At 39.3% G+C, this 17,978-nt stretch overlaps 1 protein-coding gene across 2 annotated transcripts in view; it reads left to right on the forward strand.

The window, feature by feature from the left end:
• Window positions 1-17,978, forward strand: part of NBAS (NBAS subunit of NRZ tethering complex) — a 274,620-nt gene that overhangs the window by 56,763 nt on the left and 199,879 nt on the right. For both annotated transcript variants that reach the window (XM_074331709.2, XM_019751941.3), the window contains exons 12-18: window positions 752-880; window positions 9,321-9,384; window positions 10,472-10,665; window positions 12,509-12,766; window positions 13,445-13,570; window positions 16,701-16,852; window positions 17,766-17,906. In XM_074331709.2, the coding sequence (XP_074187810.2) occupies window positions 752-880; window positions 9,321-9,384; window positions 10,472-10,665; window positions 12,509-12,766; window positions 13,445-13,570; window positions 16,701-16,852; window positions 17,766-17,906 (1,064 nt within the window). The remainder of the gene's footprint in view (window positions 1-751; window positions 881-9,320; window positions 9,385-10,471; window positions 10,666-12,508; window positions 12,767-13,444; window positions 13,571-16,700; window positions 16,853-17,765; window positions 17,907-17,978) is intronic.

A 17,978-nucleotide genomic window follows, 5' to 3' on the forward strand; every position in this document is an offset into this window, starting at 1 on the left:
AACTGAGCAAACCTGGTATTTGGTAGGAAAGGACGGGGATTAGCTGGATTAGTAGGAACTGAAAGACAAGACTTTCTCTGTGTCCCTGCGGTTGACCATGTGAAATCAGTGTCTTACAAGGTTTCTCTCCTTTTTGGCAAACATTAGCTTCCTTAAATTAGAAAAATCTGCCAGCAAATCTGGAACGTCTTAAACATTGATAGTGTCCCTTAAATTAAGGAATGCATTTTCTTCCTTGTGGCCTTCCAAGGCTCAGCCTTGGATCCTTTTTTCTTCCCTCACGCTCTTCTTCCTTCTCCCTTTCCTTCTTATCCACAACATGAATTTGTGGCCTGTTTATGATGTTTAGAATGTTCTAGACATTGTGTACAGAATCTTATAAAGATGTGGACCCAAAATTCAAGAAATTCACAATGTACTCAACATTAACCCATAACAGTTATTGAGAACTTATGGTAATTGATGTGTGATGTAAAGAAATATTTTAATAATGCTCTCATATTTGGGTTTGGGGTTATATATAAATTATAACACTACAAAATAGATTTTTAAAAAACCTCCTGAAGGGTAAGAATCCTGTTTCTCTATGCTAGAGCACATTTATAGTGTTAGGAAGCTGTTGGAACCCTTAAGTTGGAGAGATCATGTATGACATGGCACCCTCTAAAGAGTGTTATTAAATCCTGGAGGTCATTTCTACTCAGCTATAATTCCCTTGCTCTGACATTCATGTGATATAATTACTGTGTAGGATGGGATCTTTAAGATGAGCCTTTCTCCAGATGGGACCCTCCTTGCAGCCATTCACTTCTCAGGGAAGCTGAGCATCTGGGCCATTCCGTCTCTGAAGCAGCAAGGGGAGTGGAATCAGGATGAGCAGGTATGTCTCTTGATGGTCATTATTCTTAGAATGGTTCTTGCTTAAGGGCGAGTACTGACAATACTAATCTCCTTTTGTTGATATTCTACTGTAGTTAGCGCACAGATATTATTTAGTAACATTCCCAAACTTTAATTAAATTATAACATTATCAGCATAGGACAGATTAAGAATAGAGTAGCACTGTGAACTGATTTTAATTTGTAGTGCAATGCATTCTGTGTACTGAGTGTAATCTGGCCACTGCATTCTCCATTCCCCATTTTCTCATTCCAAAAGTGCAGAATGGACATGTTAGTTTTTCAGCAAAAGTCAACTTAATTTGATGAAGGCTCTGGAGGGTCAATATTCTAAAAGGTTACAATTCTTCCCAAATTTTGCAACGCTAATATTCTCGGGCTACTTAAGGCTTGAAGAGAGTAGCGTCTCTTCACTCAAAAGGTAGATCGTGAAGATACAGAGATAGAACTGTTAGTTTTTTAATGTATTAAAAAATGATGGGTTTTCAGAATTAAATGATTTAGTTGTTTAGAAACATAGAATCAACATCTATTATAATTTAAAATTATAATTTAAAATCACGATGAGCAAGTAAGGTCTGCTCATATGAATACCGTATGTTGTGATAGAGTGATGATTTAAAGAACAGTCTTCTCAAGTACGTACAGCCTATGTTATAAAGTTTTTACTCTGATGATTATTTTGCATTTCAGGATTTTACCGGTTAATTTTCCTTTCTGTCACTTCCTAATTCCCCTGTTCCTATAAAATATCTTGTCACCAGTTTTGTTAGTTTTGTAATTCTGAGACTGGAGCATATTCCTTGAATGATCTGAATGGATGTTTTCTTCCAGAATTCTTTTAAATTTCATTGCATCAGTTAAAATGCACTATTGAAAGAATTCTTAATAAGCAAACAGCACTGATTTTTTTCAGAGTAGCAGAGGAGGAAGAAGTGGATTTACATTTTCTTACTCTTTCCACAGACCTAAATTTTATTTGTTTTGGCTGTTCTTTAATGAACACTTCTTTAGTATCTTCAACACAAGTTTGGGAAGATTTATTTTTCTCCTTAGTTGCTATTCACCTTGAATTTAATTTGCTCTCCACCTCTCTACCAGTCTGTCTTGCTTGATCTAGATTTGTTCTCAATAGAAGGGGTGTTGCTCAGTCTTCAACCTCAGTAGCTAAACAGAAGGGACATTCTCTTTCCTCTGAAATTACAGCTGACCTGACTTAGATGTTCACTCTAGAGGTGGAGTGGATCAACTCTCAAAACTGTGTTTTTTTTAAAAAATGTGTTTTAGCAAGGCACGTCAGGTAATAGATGCAAAAGGTACCCAGTATTTTTCATGGTTGTCAATGTATAGTGAGAAAATGTTCAGTTTTTATCATTTGGGAAGGTCCTGATGTCCTAGTATATGTACATTTTACATTTGGGCTAATTTTTTTCTTAGATGGTGAAAACTTTGAATATTAAAGGCATTATCCTCTCCCCCGAGCTTTCTGTTTTCTTATTTTCATTCACCCAGTAGAAATACTAACCGATTTCTGGAGCACACTTAATATTTTATCTTATGAATATCCTAGAATGTCACACATGTGGTTAAGGGCTATTCAAGCAAAATCTCTGTTAGTATGCTTTTTTGTTTACTGAAATTATGGATATCCTTTTTGCCTGCAAAGATAAATTACATCTGTTGTTCTCTGTATTGGCCTACACTCAACTTTTTAACTGGTTAGACATTTTTTTTGTCTTAGTTGCCAGTCAATGTCATTATAATCCATTACTCTTTAACTCATTAATGTTATTTATTAATTAGAATTTTATAGTGATTCTATTCAAATAATTAAAAATTGATTAAAAACGTTGAAGCTCAGTATGAGTTTCAGAATGAATAAGTATAAATCAGTAGTTTGGACTTAGGTCATCTGAAAAGTAATGGGATAGGAAAGGAAGGAAGTTTGAAAACAGCAAAAGAAGAGCATGGTGGGCAGAGATGAGTTCTGGCCAGAAGTTCGTCTCTAGTGTTGCCCTAGTGAGAGTCTTTTGAGCAGAAATGCCCTGAGAGTTTAGAAGAGCAGGTCATCAGGAATTGCTGCAGTCTGATTTTTGTGTTGTACCTCAGTGAGCTTCCATCTCCCGTGCCGTGGCTCGGATCCAGTGTCCCCCAAACAGTCTGCCGAGAGACCACTTGGCGATGCAACTTCATTCTCAAGCTAGTTATATCTTTTATTACAAATTTACACATCTTTAGGGTTATATGTCAGTCTCTCCTGATTTGGTTGGTGTAAGTTTCCCCTGAATGCCCGAGCAAACTGGAAAAAATAGGTTTTTGGGCTCACAGAACTGAAAGCAGGACCCTGATTGCCACCACTAGGGACATTTAGCAGGTAGTGGAATCCTGTGCTGAGGCTTAGGACAGAGGCTTAGCAATAGTTACTGAACCAAATCCTACTTTCATGGCCACTCCCACTGCTGCTCAACGCACCTCATTCCAGAGTCTGTCCTGTTCTGGGACCAGTGGCTGCCAGCCCCTCCCTTTTCTTGCTCAGCACACAGAAAGATGGAAAGACTGCCCTCTGCGACCCCTATTAATTTTAGCCTCTAAAGAAGTTTCTGTTCTCAGTTGAAAACAGAGACATCATTTGATTTTATCTGTTCTTTTCTTTAAAATTCTAAGGTTACAGTGAAAACGCAAACTCCTTTAACCTGCCATTTTTCTTCTCTGAGCGTTATGCTGCTTCATGCTCGTTTCCTGAGCCCTCCTCTCCCTGCTCCCTAATTTTTTCTAACCCTTTCTTCTCTTCTTTCTGAACCTTCATTCCATCACACACAAACCCCTGTGAGGCCCCCACATTTTCCCAGCACACACGGGTCTCTTCCATACACTGAGATCAGGCTGACGTCGCTCAGCAGGATCGAGGGGCACACATGCGATGTTCGTGTAGCTTTTACAGAACTGACCCTGATCATCACATTGCTTACTGTTTGCTGAGCACTGGTCCCAGAGTTATTCAACACGCCGTAGAGCTGACATTTGATTTTATGTCTCTCAGACTCTGATGTCCATGCTCTTTCCATGACCATGTCGGGAAAAGGGGGGAAAACCCCTAATAATTAGGCTTTATTTATTTGATGATCTTTAAAGAAAACAGGCAAATCCTTTTTCTCAGTGAATGTGACACAGATTTCTGCAGCCCTCTCTGATATGTTGCACTCTTGAGCTAGTTAATGTGTACCAGGTGCTAGAATAAATACCAGAGCTAGCCTGTCATTGATAAACCCTTACCTTAATAGCAGATATCCATAGTATTTGTGTGGTGGGTCAGGAGGTGGGGGTGGGAACTCTTTTCCAGCAAAAGGAGTTTGAACAACCATACTTTGCGTCAGTCTATCGCTTGCATGCTGGGGATTAATCACATTGGATTGGGCATTTTAGATTTGGACTTTAATATATGAAGGAAGTCATTAAATCTAGCATGCGAGAGTGAGTGCTGTAAAGCTTGTATGTAACAGTGCCATGAAGAGTAAGTTGTTACTGTATTCATAACAAATCATAGAAATAATAAAGTTTATTGAATTGCTACCAATGCAATAAATCACAGTCTTTGCCCTTAAGATGTTCATAGTCTTGCGAGGGAAATTATAAGTCAATAAATAACATGTTAATATTAAGAAAAGCTAGGCTCAGAGAAAAGGCACATAAATTCACTGGGTAGAGTGGGCGAGAGGATTGTTGGGAATAAATAGAGTTTGTACAGTCAGGCTTGGCTACCCACAGAACAATTTTTATCTATTTTATTTGCTTCATGGCAACCCTAGAAAGTAAAAAATGTGTTTATACTCATTTTAATGGATAGGAATAGTGCTTAAAGCAGTTAACTGAGACCATGAAATGTTAGAATGAAGATTCCATTTTGACTCAGGTCCTCTGACGTCATAGACTAAACCTTTTTTCAGAGTTTCTTCTTACAGTGCTTAACACTGAGAAATACTGACCATTCTGTGGGGAAAACAGGTACTTGCTAAGCTATGCTGTTAATGGAAAACAAGGGAGGGGTAGCCCACGTAGTTCCTATGAATGAGCTTCCTGGCGCCATGCACTTCACGTGTAGAGACACTGAACATGTGACATTCATAAGTGAGTGGTATATTGTGTACTCATCACCAGCTGCTCTTACTCATCTAGCAATCGTCAAGTGACGTTGGGTCACCCAGGTCGGACAGGGCTTCACTTCTCTTTGTGGCTACTGTAGGAAATGAATGGGCAAGCTATTGAGTTTACAATAGGTGCCATAGTAATATAGTATGTAGTCGGAGCTTGTAATTTTAGCTTAAACATCGCCTTTGAAGAAACTTACCGTTGCCCTGTACAACCTTAAAACTCTTGTAACAGATTGTGATTTCTGCTCATCTGGGGCTTCATGTAATTTGCTACTTTATTAGTTTTCATAATGTGCTATGTGTGATTGAGTATTTTCTCTATAAAACCTAATGATTAAAGATAGTTGTGGAAGTGTCTGTTCTGATTGACTTCTATCTAGTTTTGAGTTGATTAAATACTTGGGCTTTCATTGTCAATGTGAAAATCCATCTGGCTAGAAATCTGTGAGTATTAAGTTCTGTTCATGTCTGGAATAGAGTAAAATTGCTAAAGTGATTTTTGCTTCAAACATTTCCCATATGTTTATATATTTACATCTCATTTTTGGCCTTAAGTTTTCTCTGAAGAAGTTTTATTACTTACCTATTTGTACTCCCTTAGATGCGGTAGACAGGAAAATTATCCTTTTCGTTTTATTTTCTCTGTGACACATAGTAGGTATGGACTAATTTTGTTAAATGGATGAACCAATGAAGGATAAGTGGGAAGATGACAGTGCCTGTGATTAATCTTGATATAATCCAGAGCTGTTTCCACGACTTCATTAGACTGAGCTCCCTGAGAATGGGCACTGACAACACATTTCTTCCATGGGACCTAACGAAGGGCTTGGCATATTAAGCACTAATGCACATTTGTGGAATGAATAAACTTTTGAAAGATTGCTTTTATGTTGTTGGAGGAAAGGGCTTCATTGTTCTTACCTTCCAGCCATTAAAAAAAATCAACAACAACAACAAAATACTTAGATCTGAAGAAAATGTTGGTTTAGCCATAATAGCCTTTCTGTACCAAATCTATGACTGTATTCTTACGACATCCGCCTCTATGTAAAGCGCTGCCCTACACTGTAAAGCGAGGGCACCTTAGGCTGTTTGCAGACATATGGTAGCATGTCCTCCAAAGAGGAGTGACATGGAGGTTGCTTCTCAGAATGTGTCAGCATGGTGCCAGGGGTGAGTACCTTCTGTGCTCTCGTGGGGGTCACGGGAGCTCCGTGACCCTGTCCTCAGCACCAGCCTGCTGTGTATTAGATGTCGTAAGGCATAGCCAGGTCGCGGTTCTCCTCACAGATGGGGTCCTCAGAATGGAAGGTTTTTGAATAGCACGAGGAGAGCAGTGGGAATATCAGGTTTGAAAGTGGTGAGGGACAAGCTGTCAGTTTGCTGGTCTGATATGCTGCTCCTGCCAGAAGCAGAGTTAAGTTTGGAGTTTTATTTGGGCTTCTTTCTTAAATATACTGTGCAGATAGTTTTATCAAACTTCCACATATTGTGAGGTTAAACATTTAGTTCAAGTATTGAGAATGAATCTGCTACATACCGCTAAGCGAAAGGCCAGATAGGTGTATCTTCCAAAGAAATTAAAGCAGGTACTCAAACAAATAGACCTACGTACATGTTATAGCAGCACTATTTACAACAGCCACATGGTGAAAACAACCCAAATATGCATTAAAGGAAGGATGGATAAACAAATTATGGTATATATGTGCAATGGAATATTATGCAGTGATGAAAAGGAAAAGTACGGAGACACGCTACAACTTGCATGAACCTTGAGAACATTTTGCTAAGTAAAAGAAGCCAGACACAAAAGGTCACATATGGTATGAACCCATTTATATGAAATATCTGGAACAGGTAAATCCATCGAGACACAAAGCACATTGGTGGTTGTGGAAGTTGGGGAAATGAGAATGGGAAATACCTGTTTAATGGGTAAGCAGTTTTACTATAGAATGATAGAAATGTTTTAGAACTAGAGGTGACACAACATTGTGTATGTACTAAATACCCCTGAGTTCTTAATTTTAAAATGGTTAATTTTATGTTATGTGAATTTCACCTCAATGAAAAGTGACATTATTAACTCTCTTCTCCTCATAAAAACTCGCAAACAAAAATGCTTGTAATTAGAATCTGATGTCCTGTACTTTAGTTAATAATAAACTTAGTATTTTATTGTGTACTTTTTGTTCACACTGGTCTCTGACTGAAATGCCTTTCCTCACCCATTTTCTGTATCCAAATCTTATCCAGACTTAAAAGCATAGCAGCATAAGGCTTTCTTTGTGCCTCTTGAATTCCCTTCATCTTTCTCAAGCCCAGATGATCTCTTCATTCTTTGATGACCCCTGGCACTTTTACTGTACGTCTTTTGAGGGCAGGTATCTAATAATTTGGTCTTGGGTTAGTCATTTATATCCATTTTTAGCTTTCCTCAGCTTGAGTGTGGGCCTTATAATGTCTGATTTTTTTCCTCTTTCTCTCTCACGGTGTAAGTGCACAGAATTCATTGACTAAAATAGCAGAAGAAACCACACTATTGAAAGAGTGTAGGAAGATTAGTACTGTGTCAACTAGTTTTCCTCTAGCATAGACATTCTAATTAGGGCTCAGTGATTTCAATGATTGGTTCATTCATTCATGCAGCATTTAGCTACTATGATGCGTGGTCTGTATAATGGATCTGGATGCAGAAGAACAAATCTTCACCTTCTGTCTAAAACTGTATTTGCAAGAGACAGCCATTATTTAAGCCATCTGCACGGAGCAGTCTAGACCTCAAGTGTCTGGAGACGGGCTCTGGTAGGACCATTGCTGTTTGTTCATCGTGCTCTTCCTCATCATTCACTTGGGTGAAGACGAGCACACTTTGAATTCTCAAAGTGCTTAATGCCAGGGAGATGATTTCTGGAAAATAGTTTCTCAAGTTTTTTTTTGTGATGTTTCATTGTGATCTGTACATCTTAAATTTATCCCAGGGTGAATCCTAAGTGGTGTTGTTTGCTGGGCTTAGGGTTTTAAAGTGTTATTTTATGCTCCCCTTGTGTACTCCAGAATGTAAGTAGGGAGACACACATGTGGCATCATATGAATAAATGGTGGTGTTGGGACACGTACAGCTGGTGAGTCAGAGGCATTGGAAACTTCTGAAGTTCCTTATAAATGATCAAATGTGATTTCACTTCAGTGGATTATTTTCAATAGTACATACCTTATTCTAATTCATTGAAACTTGTCTTTTTAAATCTATTTCTTCCCTTAGTATATAAATAGTCTTTTATGGTAACTTTTTTTTGGATAAAGTTTAAAGAATTTTATTTTCTGTTCTCAGGGACTACTCTGAGTGACTTGTTACAGTAGTAGAGAGCAGGAAGTTCTTTCAGGCCATGGGAAGAAATATCGATTTTAATAGTCTAAAGTATTAGCCACTGACAAATTGGTAATGACACATATATGCTTAGTGTATCACATTAGATGACAAAGTGCGTTTGATTTAAGTATACCATCACTTTTTTTAGGCTTAAGATTTCAGATAAACACCCAACTGATTTTTGGTTTTGGGGGGGTTCTTTTCCTATGCTATTGTAATTCTGAACATTACTTAACAGCGAGCCAAGATGGTGTCTGGCAGTGGCTAAATCTGAGCTGCTTTATGATACTTGAGAGAGAATGATGTGTCATTATATTCTTAAAGTTGGGCATGACATTATGTTGCTATGAGATTCAATGGATTTAGTTTGAGGATTGCATGGTTATACTTTTTTGCTTAGGTAACTTTTCCTCATAGAAAGTTAGAAGTGCAGGTGCCAGGCAGGTTGTGCGTCCAGCCTCAGAGGTATGGAAACCAAGGTCTGCAGAGGTTGCTTTGTGTCGAAGTGGGAGGAATAAGACTTGTAGCCGGGCCGGTGTTTATTCAGGAGAGCAGTGGCTCTTCTCCTCGCAGTAGTATGTGTGTGAGCGAGTGTGGAATTAATGTTAGCGCATCTTGTTTGCATTTGTTTTAATTGTATGCTTGCTTTCTTATTCTTATGCATGCTGTTTCCATCAAATTGAGTCCCAATACTCTCATGTGCGCATTTTAGCTGTAAGAATGATTGCTTTGCAAGATTATGGAGAGGAGTAGATTTCAACTAGGTATACCCAAGAGATCAAAGGAAGCATCAGCTCTCCATATTTTTTTTAAATCTGTACTTCTTGATGATGATCTCATAATTTTCTTACATTGTTGACTGAAGAAGTCATGTGAATATTTTTCACGTTTAGCCAGGTTATGATGACATTAATCCTGACTGGAGACTCTCTACTGAAAAGAGAAAAAAAATCAGAGGTGAGTTGTATGAAATATGATAATTAAAACCTTAAAAGACTGTTATTGTATAATGAAGGCGCTCTTTAGATGACATAGTATGTGAAGGGGAGAGAAAAATCTTCTTTTCACTGTTTTAGGTTCTCTGGCTGGGGCCCTGTAAAATTAGATTGACAAAAGACATAATCAGAGAAGAACAAACATGCTAATTAGTGTGTGCGTGGAGCTTGCACATGGGAGCACCAGTGATAAGTAACTCCAAGAGTTGTTGGAAAGGGCTCATAAAGCACCATAGCAAAGGAACAGTACATCTTAGAGAAGTGACAAGACAAAGGAAAGGAACTCTGAGTTCCTCAAATTCCTTCAGCTTGAAGTATTTCTTACGTCAAAGGGGCCTGTTTTGGGATGGCATATTCTGATCCCATCACAAGTTTACTAGGAAATAGCGTTGAAAAACTATTATATGTCTGTCTTATGATTTTAAAAAGGGTATGATTCTCATTGTTTGTCTGAAAAGTGATACATGAACATTTTACAAAACCTTTTATAACCTTCATAATTTGTACACTTTGTACACACCTACCTTTAAATTTATTGTGTTGAAAATGGTGAAATATACTGGGGGTGCCAAAAAAATGTATATGCATTTTAAGAGATGTTATCTATGTATTACTTTTCAAGGTTGAATTGAATTATGTAGCAATGTATAGTATGACGTTCACTCAAAAGATGGCGTTAATCAAATGAATGCTAGTGTCATTCATTCTATTACAATTTTAATACAGTTTTTTCCTCTCTTAAAATGCATATACATTTTTTTGGCACCCTCTGTATCTGTATATTCTTCAATTTTTGAGATGAAAAGCCTTATATATTTTACCTCTGCATCCCTGTAATTCTGGACTTTGGCAAATTCTTGGCACCCAGATGTTAATTAAATAAATTACCATTTTGTAAAAATTTGAGTGATGACTTACAGTTTATTTTTTCTCATTTAACATAACTTTAGGGCTCAAATATGGTTTTTAAATTGATTATTGGACTAAATGTGTTGTGTTTAAACCACATTGACAAGATGCATTTGTATTGATTTGTTCTCCCCCATTAGATAAAGAATCCTTTTACCCACTGATAGATGTAAATTGGTGGGCAGACAATGCAGTGACTTTGGCTCGCTGCTCTGGTGCTTTGACAGTTTCCTCAGTGAAAACTCTGAAGAATTTACTGGGAAAATCCTGTGAATGGTTTGAACCATCACCTCAAGTCACTGCTACTCATGATGGAGGATTTTTAAGTTTGGAGGTAATGCTTTCCCATTTAGAGCGACCAGTGTGTTTGAAAGTAAACATGTATTTCACTAAAAATCTAAATATCTGTTTTTTGTTTTTTTAATTTAGTTATTATCAAATTTTGGCTTTAAAAACAAAGATATCTGATTGGAATCTGAGATTGTGGGCAGTATAAAAAAGATCTATTGTTTAGCCAGTTAAAAAACTTGGATTGTAAAAGAATGAAGAAAATTTAGTCATTTTGCTCTCTATAGAGCATTTTTTTCGTTCACTGACGGTAGATTTTTCTCTTTTCTAGATTAGTCATCTTAAAATGTAAAAGGTATTGCTACTTAAGAAATATAGTCTTTAACCTATTTCTATGAAGTATGACAACTTAAAAATTTTGGTTCTTTTGGTAAGAAAAGCTTATTGATCGTGATAAAAATACTGGAAAATAGAGGCTAGTAGTTTGAAGTTATGTTCTGATCATTTAAAATTCTCATTTTAAGACTTTTTTATTTTTTAAAGATTGTGTTTTTTTTTCAATTGGGGAAGGGGAACAGGACTTTATTGGGGAACAGTGTGTACTTCCAGGACTTTTTTCCAAGTCAAGTTGTTGTCCCCTCAATGTTAGTTGTGGAGAGTGCTGTTCAGCTTCAAGTTGTTGTCCTTTCAGCCTTAGTTGTGGAGGGTGCAGCTCAGCTCCAGGTCCAGTTGCTGTTTCTAGTTGCAGGGCGCACAGCCCACCATCCCTTGCGGGAGTTGAACTGGCAACCTTGTGGTTGAGAGGACGCGCTCCAACCAACTGAGCCATCCGGAGGCATTTCAGCTCAAGGTGTCGTGCTCAGTCTTAGTTGCAGGGGGCAGAGCCCACCATCCCTTGCAGGAGTCAAGGAGTTGAACCGGCAACCTTGTGGCTGAGAGCCCACTGGTTCATGTGGGAATCGAACTGGTAGCCTTTGGAGTTAGGAGCACGGAGCTTCAACCACCTGAGCCACCGGGCCGGCCCCTCATTTTAAGACTTTTAAGGGTAACGACCTTCAATAGCTTCATTTCAGTATAGATCAACAAGTATTTTTTACCTTAAAGTTTGTTACTGAGTGTAAAGATTTAGCGAGAATTATAGCTTAAAAATCTAAGCCAACTCTGTTAAGTCTGGAATGAGAGTTATCTTTAACAGTCAGGCTTTCACACTCAGAACTTTGTGAAGCTATTAGACATTTTTAAAAAGGGGAGGGTGGGAGAGCTATTCTCGGTAAAGCAAAATGTTCATGTTCATTTTCTAAATAGATTAAAAAATCATCATCTTATTTTTCCACAGCTGGTGTAAAAATATCAAAAGTGAAGAAATTAACATTCTCAGCTCCTTCATTTCCCTAAAATAATTACCAAGCATAATTTACGAGACCATATTAATGACCTCTTATTGAAAGAGTCTTCAGGGGCGGCCGGTTAGCTGAGTTGGTTAGAGTGCGGTGCTCTTAACAACAAGGTTGCTGTTTCGATCCCCACATGGGTCACAGTGAGCTGCACCCTCCACAACTGAATTGAGACAACTACTTGACTTGGAGCTCATGGGTCCTGGAAAAACACACTTAAATAAAAAAAAAATAAAAAAAATAAAATAAAAAAGAGTCTTCAGTTTTGGAGATTTGGAGCCAGTCGTCTATGTGCATGTTTCTAGACCTGTTGATGTTTATAATGTTTGTTGTTGAGTGCCTTTGAATTTCGTTCTTACTCTTAATCACGTGCCTGATGTAATGAATCAAACTGTAATATTTTTAATTAGTAGAATTAAAAACATTTTTCTCGTTAACTCTAATACTTGTCTTTAGTTCATCTCTGTTAATTTAGCATCTCCTTTTTTAATTTAGTGTGAAATTAAACTTGCCCCCAAACGGTCTCGTTTGGAGACCAGGGGTGGAGAAGAAGATGAAGGAGAAGAGGATTCTGATTCTGATCAGGAAATGTCTGCCAAGGTTCGCTACTTTGGTTATGTAAAACAGGGCCTGTACCTAGTGACCGAAATGGAGCGATTTGCACCGTTGCGGAGACGCCCACGGACCATCACTAAACACTACCGCCTCGTGAGTTTGCGCTCTACAACCCCAGAGGAGCTTTATCAGAGGAAGGTGAGACAGCGTCGGGTTCCTAGCAGAGTTCGCGGCCGTCCAGGTTTTATGTTATGTTATTGAGAAAAACAAATTTTTCACTAAAGATACTTAAAGAGGAATTGTCATGTAATTGACGTGTTAGAAATATCGGCATTATAAAGCTTTTGAAAATAATGCTCATCTTGGTGACTGAAGAATGAAAATAAAAACAGTGGATAACAGATGCATTTACCTAGACTGATTGCTCACTTTGTAGCTTCCTGTGGCCTCCCCGCTCTCTCCTCATCTGTCTCAGGACAGCTGGCCCCTCAGACTCCAAGGGAAGGTGAGGGAAGATGTATGGACTTGCTTTCTGGTCAGGGCTCAGCGCTGAGTATTCTAGTCTTGTGTGCTGTTCCTGCAGCGCCCTGGGCGGGGCCCTGGCCTAGGAGTCAGGCTGTTGGCACCGCTCGTTTTACTCCATAAATGAGGGCATGTCACCTGCTGTCTCTTATCTTCCTGTTAAAGTGCTAAAAGAAATACTCCTCTGCCCCTGAAAACTTCTATAAGCCTCTGGTGCCACCGGGCACATGAAAATAATTCAGAAGGCATAACGTGGTGTAGGTTAAGGGGTATTCATCATTCGTCACATCTTTGTAGTGACCCCGGGGACAATTCGGTCATGTAACATTCCTGTCTTTGTTTCCTTGTGCAAAGATTGAAAGTGAAGAGTATGAGGAAGCCTTGTCTCTGGCTCAGACCTATGGCCTGGACACGGACCTTGTGTATCAGAGGCAGTGGAGGAAGTCGGCGGTCAACATTGCTTCGATTCAGAATTACCTGGTATGTTGAAACATTTTGGTAACGTGGTAAAATTCAAATTTATAGAATAGCTTTTGGTTATAGGGCTTTATATTAGAGTGCTTTATATTGCTGGCTTTTCTATAGCTGATGAAGTGTGTTTTACTCAATCTGGAAAAATTATCCTGTTTTATTGGTGCTGCAACTGGACCTTCATGCTGAAGATGTGAGCACCGATACACCAGCCAACTGCCTGGTTTTGGACGATCCTTTCTCTTCCTCTACCTCAGTTCTCTCTCTTTCCCAGAAACCACACAGTAATTTGAACAGGGGAAGTTTTAATATTGAGAATTATTTTCTTGTAATGAGAGATTAACTATAAAGGGGTAAAGAGAACACTAAGAAATTCCTTCACCCCTAGGGCTGAAGGGGCATATCCAAGGAGGGAACGGACTTGGAAGGGAGGCCTCTTTGCCTGGGCTGGGATTCAAACCTCATTGGACAACGAATGGTTGTAACACATTGGATGGAAGGGCTGGTCCTTAGTTGTCAAGGTTGGTCCCTGGTTACCAAGGTCGGTAGGCAGGAAAAGGTTGGATGGATGGGCAGGCTGGATGCCTATTGCTGGGGTATGGCAGTGACCGGGGTGGGGTGGGGTGGGGTGGGGGTCAGAAAACCCCAGAAAGTGGTAAGCAGGACCCCCCACCCCCACCAGAATGTGTGCAGCTCAAGACTGGGAGATAAGGAAACACAGCCAGGAATGAAAAGAACTCCCACTGGAATGCACGGTGTAGTCCGGGAAGGAACCTGCCCATGGGAGTACAAGAGAAATTCAATGGGAAGTTGTCTTCAGAGGGAGGAAGAGGGGAAGTAGGTGCCCTGGATGCCCCCCTGCCTGATTTGCCAAGCCAGCCATAGGAGCTAGAAGAGCCAGACCACTTAGGACTAGAAACCCAGAGCCTTTTCCTCTGCAGTGGCCCTCTGGCGCCCTCTATTGACAAAGCTTAATATTGTGTCAGTGGCAAATGGGAAGTGCTGCCTATCCCATAGCTGGCTGTGAAGAGGACTTTGAAGCTGAGCGGCAATAGATAGGTAACTGACATATTAAGTTTCCCAAATACCCCTTTTCGGTGTAAATCCTGCAATTGGAGTCCTCCTGCTACCTGCTACCACAGTTAAAGTTGTATGTAGCCTGTATATTCAGATCCTTGGCACCTTTGTGAGGAAGTAGTTGGATTTATGGCATGCTTTTAAACGGGTGGGACTTCTCATCTGACATTTAGAAAGGAAAATATCTTTGTATTTAGGACGACTTTAAGAAATGTTGGGAAAATATCATGATAATTGTTTTCGCTACAGATTTATGTACATGCGTAATTAAAAATAAAACCATATGTAAAAAGTTGTATGTAAGAAGTTGATGCTTCAACCAAACAGGAAGATAAACTGTTAATCCAAGTACGACATCCGCGATGAGAGAGCATGAGAACATGAAGTAAAGGAGGAAGACAAAGTTGCTAGTATTTTCTTTAGAATACAGAACACCAAATCTGTGTTATCTTTCTGCTTTTGTGACTCAGGACAGTGAGCTCATGAGTTCCTGTGTACCCATTTTATGGCTTTTTCTGGAACTCAGTAAAAGACACTTTTGGTCTGTGAAGGAGCTGATAAGTTTTAGAGCGACAAAAGCAAGAACTTTTTTTTTTTTTTTATGAGGGAAATACTTAATTCAGCTAAATAAACAGGCAGTTAAGAGTAAGATTGTGAAGTGGCAGAGGAGCCGCTTACATGGTGTTTGCTCTCAGGGAGCTTGTAACTTTACTGTGAATACACGCTTCGCGCCTGGGTATAAGTAACCACACAAGAAGATTCCACACAAATGCTGTGGGAACCCAGTGAGGTAGCAATCAGACAGACCCCGTGGTCACGGAAGGCTTTCTGTAGTGAAGACGTTTTTAGCAGGGATTTAAAAGGATTCAAAGTAGACCTTCTAGAGTTAGAAAAGAGGAAGAGATCTTTAATGGGACAAACTATATGAGCAAATGAAAAGAAAATGAGCCTGACTCATGAGGCCAGTGACTAAATCTGTCCTAATCTTTGCTGTCTCCTCATGTCTACTTCAGTGCCTGGCACACAGTAGGTGTCCAGTAAATATTTCTCGGATGGATAAACGAGCTCTGTAAGTAAACCAGTCTGCAGGGTCTGATATTCCGCAGTAGTGAAATGTGGTTAGAACGACCATTGATTTGGGTTTAGGAGGATGTTGAAAGCTTGTGATGACTTAGGCTTTTTGTATTAGGGTCGTAGGGGACTATCATGGACTATGTCAGTGCAGAGGAAGATGGCGTGGAACATGCATTGGAGTGGAAGGGGAGTGGTGGTGGGAAACCCTGGAAGCGCAAGGGGCTCCTGCAGCATCCCAGATGTTAGGTGTTTCTGACGTAGGCTGGCATGGCGGCCATAGACCTGGGAAGGGGAAATGCGTTAAGAGATATTGGAAGGAAGGGCGGATATGCTAGAATGTGTACAAGGCTATAGGGGATGAGTCACATTTTACTTCACATTTGTAACCACAATGAGTCTCGCAAGAGGGCAAGTCAGGGATTTTGCATGGAATCAGAGGAAGCAGTTCGGAGGGAGGAACAGGACTTGGTCTTTTTAAAGCACAGCGTACCACATCTTTTTATGTTTAAATTGTCACCCACACTTTGTGAGGTACCTCATGGTCAAGTATATACAAAACTGTGATGTGCTATGCTTCATTAGTTTTCTTTCAAAGTTAAGCATGTTTGTTATAATAGGAGATATCTTCCCTTTCTGCTTTATTTTCTACTCTATTATGTAGCCCAAATGCAAACTAAAGAGTCACTATAAAAGTTTGGAAAGATCTTTTTCTGTTTCCAGTAAGGAGTCCTGAGTTTGTGTTTCATTGTGGTGCGTTAGAAGAAGAAAGAAAGCAGTTGGAACCACATTCCCTGCATCCAGTTCTAGTCACCATCAGGGAATTAATTAGCTGTTTCTGTTGGCCTTCTTTAGCAGCTACCTGTAGCCAAATTCTTAGGTAGCGAGACTCCCTAAGGTACAGCTCTGTAATTCTAGAAGGCAGTTGTGAGGTGCTGTCAGATGTCGTGGGTTGTTCAATGCCTCTGTGTTTTATTTTCTTTGTATCCAGAGTAAAATAAAGAAACGATCCTGGGTTCTTCATGAGTGTTTGGAAAGAGTTCCTGAAAATGTGGATGCTGCAAAAGAACTGCTTCAGTATGGACTGAAGGGCACGGACCTGGAGGCTCTGTTAGCAATAGGGAAAGGAGCGGACGACGGCAGGTTGGTCACAGACAGGTTTGGACTCAAAAGTAAAGGTGACTTTGTGAAAACTTTTAAGCTAAGACATTTAAAAGACTAAGCTTTTCTTTATTTAGGTTATTCTGTAATGAAGCAGTTGCCTTGATCGATGCCTTCTTATCTGAGCTCACAGCTTTCTTTCCTTCAAGTTAAATGTGTTTACATATGATAGCTTGGTGATGCTAAAGAAAGAGCAAATTTTATAAACATTGAATGCAGGCCATTTCTAAGCTGTGGGCTTAAGGCACATACCTGGGTGTGCTGGCCAGTCCGATGAACCCCCTTAGGCAAATGTGGGCTTCATTCACTTTCTTTATGTGTGGCATCAGACTGGCTGCTTCACAGAATTACCTTGAGTGGTTCAATGATGTATCTTGGGGAAACACCTCCTAAATTTGAAAGCACCACACAAATGTCAGCTAATAAAAATAATAACGAAGTTATTTGCTAAGTGCCATTGCTCATCAGCTATTTGGAACTTTTTGTGAGATAGAAATGTGATAGTATATCTGATAAATAAATGATGTAAATGAGACTGACATTCATTACCATTTTCAGACCTTAAATATAAAGGATTCCGACAGTAAATGGGCAACATTTTCTTCACATTGGGTGAATTTAAGCTCACATGTTTTCCTAAGTAGTTTTCAATTTTTTTATTTTTTAAAATTTCTAAATGTTATAATTACTGAGAACCTGGTGATTTTTTGCCCATCCTGTAGATATAAAGATTGATCACTTTGCTTACAATAGTAAAAGCTTTCTTTCAAATAATTGGTTGTTTTCTGTGGAAATCAACTTAATAATAAAATCCATCAAAGTAGAGGATAGCACCTTTTCACTACCTGAAATAAAAAAAATCAAAATAGAGTTGGGCTTTCTTTTTCTCTTACAGATTCACATTGCCTGGCGACACAGACATTGACGGTATCTCCTACGAGGAGCTTTCACTACCCGATGAAGAGCCTGCCGGGAAGACAAAGGCGAGGGAGCTCGAGAAGAGACGCAAACTACTTCAATTAGTGAACTTTTCAAAGTAAATGATTTATTACTGTTCACTTGGTAATTTCTTGAAAATAATTAGTCATCTGAGTGTGTTCTTTACTAG

This window comes from Rhinolophus sinicus, chromosome 2 (genome assembly GCF_057876585.1).
Source record: "Rhinolophus sinicus isolate RSI-liver-muscle chromosome 2, RSI-T2T, whole genome shotgun sequence".
Lineage (NCBI taxonomy): Eukaryota > Metazoa > Chordata > Mammalia > Chiroptera > Rhinolophidae > Rhinolophus > Rhinolophus sinicus.